General features: G+C 36.5%; 1 protein-coding gene across 1 annotated transcript in view; it reads right to left on the reverse strand.

Annotated features, from left to right (window-relative positions):
- Positions 1-1,404: 1,404 nt before the first annotated feature.
- The window catches only part of SFT2D1 (SFT2 domain containing 1), a gene marked incomplete at its 5' end in the record, with an annotated part of 11,255 nt that continues 7,391 nt past the window's right edge, over positions 1,405-5,268 (reverse strand). Inside the window, 2 exons of the mRNA XM_010083020.1 lie at positions 1,405-2,120; positions 4,250-4,279. Coding sequence (XP_010081322.1) covers positions 2,081-2,120; positions 4,250-4,279 — 70 coding nt within the window. The remainder of the gene's footprint in view (positions 2,121-4,249; positions 4,280-5,268) is intronic.

Here is a 5,268-nt window from a genome sequence, read left to right on the forward strand (position 1 = left end):
CCTGCCCGCCCTTCGCCCGCCCCGGCAACACCCTTTCCCCGGCGATGGGTGGGCGCAGGGGGGGGCCCGGGGATCCTAACGGCGCTGAATTCCTCCCCCCGTCCGACTGTGTCACGTTAACCTAGCACCCTCATGCCATCCTGAAAACAGGAATGATATTTTGAGCTCCTGGACTGCTTGGAATTGCTGCGAGTGACGGCAGGCAGACAGGACAAGAGTGCTGCCAGGCACACTGAGACCTCGAGCAGACTTGCACCCCGATGAAATTCCAAAATACACAAGTTTGAGGACAAGAGCAGGCTGGCTTGGTAACAAAGAGCCTAGGCCAGAGATCCTGCTTCCTAACCTCAATTCCTTCTGTGGTTGATGCAAAGCACATTACTCAACACTTGTGGGTTTTTTTTTTTGTTTGTTTGTTTTTTTTTTTTTTGAGAAAGAAGAGAGAAGTAATTGCCTAACTTTTAAAGTACCCAAAAGAATAAGTTAATAAGTAAGCATATATTTCCTATGAACCTAAGATTAATACCACTCAATTTTGTCTAAAAAGTCACGGCATATAATTTCTATATATTTTACTTCAGAATACTATTTTAATTAGGGCACCAGAATTTTATCAAAAGATGGGCAGGATGTATACAATCCTCAGGGTCAGAGATCTCCACATCTATGGTTTCACAAATCATGCAATCATCCTTTGTACAGCTTCCCCAAAAGATGTTGCTATTTTGTGCAACTGAGATTTAACAGGCATGTACTGCTATTCATCTCTTTAGCCTTAACCTCCAATACTAAAAGACAGGGTTTTTTTTTTCCCCCTTCCTGACACTGCAGCTCACATCTTTTCAAATCCATTCTTTCTTCTATTTGTGGATTACCAGGAAAAAACAGTCCAAAACAACTGGGGTTTAGAATACAGGTAATCAAGCACATCCATCCTGTGCTGAAAAGAACCTCCTGTAATATCAGTCAAACATTAAGGATTTAACTTTGCTCCTGAATAACAAATAGCTCTGAGCTGCAAAAACTAGAAATGAGAACATCTTATCGAAGCTAGCAAAGTATTAGAGTATTTCCCTTCTATCCATTATCAGCTTAAGTCAAAATGAACAGTTTGTCTAACACAAAGAAGCTGCAAAGTCACTTCCGCAAATCTCAGAACCAAATTTGGATATAGCCATACACACATCCCACTTAATATATCATATTTATTCAAGTGTAATGCCGAATTTTTCAGCCCTCTATAGCAGATTCCTAAATAAAAAAATAGTTTAGGCACCTTTAAAACTAATTTATTTATAGCCATATACACATCCCACTTTTTAATATATTTTCATATTTATTCAAGTGTAATGCCGAAATTTTCAGCCCTCTATAGCAGATTCCTAAATAAAAAAATAGTTTAGGCACCTTTAAAACTAATTTATTTCACAAATCTCATTTATACATTAGCCATAAGTTCTTCTAGTAAAAAGTACTTACGTATGAAAGTAAAAAAAAAAAATCATTTAAAATATAGCTTTTTAATAAAATCCAACAAGCTTTAAGCAGACCTTTCACATTCTCATTAAGCTTTTTCCATAAGGCACATGTATAGACATTTCAGAGGAGCACTTAATTATAACTTACCAAACCTTTACAACATTTATAAAACTCTGTCTTTGGAAAAACATACAATGAATAATATACAAACATAAATGACACATTGCAAATTTCAGACAGAACTGTAAATGAAATCTTTACGCACAATACCCAGATCTTAGTGGCCTGCCTCCACTGGGGAATGAACTGTGTTACTGGACGCAAGGCAGTTTGAAGACTACTCTGCACAAGGTATTTACATGTACTTTTTTTTGTTAAAAAATGCCTAGAAGTTCCAAGGTAAACACAAACAGTTCACCCAATTTATTTTTAAAACACTTTCTAGTAAAAAAAAATATTCAATCCTCCCAAATGCAAAAGGCAAGGAAAATACTCAAGTGTTACTGGGTATTACATGAGTGGAAAAGTAGAGTTTTCTGAGCAAAATTCACAGAGGAATAAAAGTTGGCTTTTAAAGCATACAGTGGTTCCTGGTTTTCATCTACCCTAGACAAGATGTGAAGCATTTAATCACAGCATCCCTTTAAAAAGAAAAAAAAAAAGTCAGTTAAGATTTGTTGTTTTCTTTATATACATATCAACCATTATGTATTTAAAATTAAAAATATGACAAACTAACCACAAAAAAATCAATATTTTATCAAATGCAGGATCCTAACAGCCATTCATTGAGTACATGTAGAGCACCAGCTAAGCAAAGACTCAAGCCCACTCTGAAGCTCAGTTCTGCCCTTATTGTCTAAGTTTTCCAGACTGTTTACACTCAGGCACATACTAAAATGCAGACAAAGTGTTAAAAATTGTTCTGCAGCACACTTGGTGGCTTAGCAAAGGTCAAAGCCTTATTTCCCAAAGGCTGGCCATCAAGGGCAGAGCTGAGGAGCGTGCCAAACCCAGACAATCAGCAGGGCACAGGTGCTTTGAGTCCCAGCCACATTTGAGTTAGACCATCACGTTGCAAGAAAAAAAAACAAAAAAACAAAAAAACAAAAAAAACCAAACCAGGCTGAAGGGTTTAAAGTGAATGTACTAACAGTGCAGGGTGAAGAGCTGGCCCAGCCTTAAGGTTTGAAAGATCTGAAGGGGTCTATTTGTTTAACCAACAATAAACAAACTGTTTTCTGACTACTCTTTTCTGACTACTCAGAGCACTCACTTTAGTCTTCTTCATTTTTCATTTTCTCAAAAACTGTAAAAAAACTTAAGGAGTGGAATTTGCATTCTGTTATTAGTCAAACAGAAAAATGAAGAAAAATCTTATCATGACTCAAAGTCACTGTATGTATGGTTTCTGTTGCTGTTGTTTCGGTTTGGTTTTCTGTTTAAGTTGTTTGGTTTGGGTTTTTTGCCATGCCAGCAGGAGAGCCACCATTAATTTAAGAAAAAAAACCAAAACAAACAAAACTCAAATCATGAACAAGTAAACTGTTGTTAACAGTATACCATTAACAGAGTTAAATCAAGTGATGATAATTTTGTTAAAATCAAGATAAATGCAACAAATTACATAATACTGTTCTCTGGCACTTAACATAGTTTAGATCACTGTTTCCATCAGAAAGGCAGCCTGTACAAGATACTTAGGCTAGCATTCCACATAAGCAAATAACTCAGTAATCCCTAAAGAAATCAGCCTGTGTAAAACTCAGTTTTTTTGTCACATATAACCTAATGTTTATCTGACCAGACCCTAAAATACTGTTGGTAGGGAAGAAAAGACCAGTGATCAGTAGATCCACATGTTTAAAAAAAAAAAAAAAAAAAAAGAATGACCCTACAGAGACTGTCACATGGCCAGAAGAACTGTAAGAATTCAGAATACTACTTTTGACTGGATTAGCTTGAGATGTCAGAAATAGTAAGATGACGATTTGAAGCCTGAGTTCAGTTAAAGTATTTAATCCACTGTAATTATCAACTACTATATATTCAAAAAATTATATATGGCTTAATCCTCCCTAGATCAAACCTGAACCCGTAGTAGAGAGTTTTTGATAAAGATACAGAAAAACTACAGGAGATCAGATGAAAGGGATAGACAATACTTTGTATATTTTTTTTCCCCACTTTCACTACAGAAAATCTCTTTAAGTAATATACAGACATGGAAGCACTTTATTTTTTAATAAAACTCACTGCTTAAAGACCAAACTGCATTTTACTTGAAACATAGAAAAAATAGATTCTTCAGTTTACTTGCATGTGGTTTGGCTAGATTTCGTTCCCTTTTTGTACACAAAAGTGAGAAGCTTGCCAAAATGAAAATGAACACGAAGCATTGCCCTTGCCTCTCCTAAAAATGACAGAGGAATTCAGAAGTAGACTTAGCGGATGTAACTATGCTTGTTTGTTTGCTTTTAACTAAGACCCCAGATCGATAAGTTATCTTTAATGTAAGTACTGGAAAAGTCACTGTTACATCAACACAATTTTAAATCACTGGAAAATTTAAACTTAATCTATTTTCAGTGATGAAAACTAGAATAAGATTTAACAAAGAGAATTACTATCAGATACGTCATTTTCTAAAAATTAAAAGGACAGGGAGGAGGTTAAATTTTTTCACATACTGAATTTAAGGACTTTTCTCCCCTCCCTAGCACAAAGGTAACTGACTTTTGTTAAGATGGAAGTAATTATGCAGACTCACCTTGCAAAAGGAATATATGACAGACTATACCTGAAAAAAAAGAGGAAAGAAGTATGTTTGACAGTGTGTTCATTTCTCTCCTAGAACCCAGTTATTTCACTTCAGTCCAGCATTACTAAAAGCAACTTTGTTGTAACAAAACTTTAAACTTAATTTAATGCTTACCCGAGAAAAGAACACACACTTGGACAAGAACTAAATGTCCTGCCAAGGATTTCCTGGTTTACTTGTTCCTTGGGTGTTTGTTTTTTTAATATAGTTCATAACTTCTATTGCACATAAGCTTATAAAGGCATATTTACTATCATCATACTCAAAAGGAACAGAGATTTCTGGCAAAACTATTCTTCAAGTTCACAGAGACAACTTTATCCAGTTTAAAAGACAATATACATTGCTATGCAAACATACATGTAATCATGTTATTTATGTAACCCTAAATGCAGATATATGCTGTAGGATGAATAATACACCACAACTGTGACACTCAAACAGCTGAGAATGCTATTATCCTCTGAAAGCTGCTTCTTGCAAGCCTCCAGGCTATGTTTTGTTCTCATGCCCAGCCTGATCAAGCTCTAGGACACTTAACAAATGTGCATGTCTGCTGTAAACATGCTGAAGACAGTTGGAGTTAGCAGCCTTCCCTCTGTCTAGTATCAAGCGTTTACCTGGGCCCGGCACAATGCCCAACAGTCCCTGTCCTGAACAAATGGTTATTTGTCCTCAGATCCAAGTTCAGCATAGACAACCTGTATTCAGGGCAAGCTCAAACAAGAACAGTGGTTACCTTGGATCATCTAAGAGTTAGTACCAAGTAATTCACCTGGGACAAGGAGACCGAGTATGTTCAGTTGTATCTCCATGGAGAAAGCAGTAACTTACAAAACTTCAGCCAGGCTTGCAAGCATTGACCTAGCAGTGCTCACACATTCCCCCACCTGGCCCTTGAGCACGTCTGGATGGTCATCATAGTACCTGTTGCACTAAATTTACCTCTCACATCCACCCACTCTTTC

This window comes from Pterocles gutturalis, unplaced genomic scaffold (assembly GCF_000699245.1).
Source record: "Pterocles gutturalis isolate BGI_N339 unplaced genomic scaffold, ASM69924v1 scaffold14565, whole genome shotgun sequence".
Lineage (NCBI taxonomy): Eukaryota > Metazoa > Chordata > Aves > Pterocliformes > Pteroclidae > Pterocles > Pterocles gutturalis.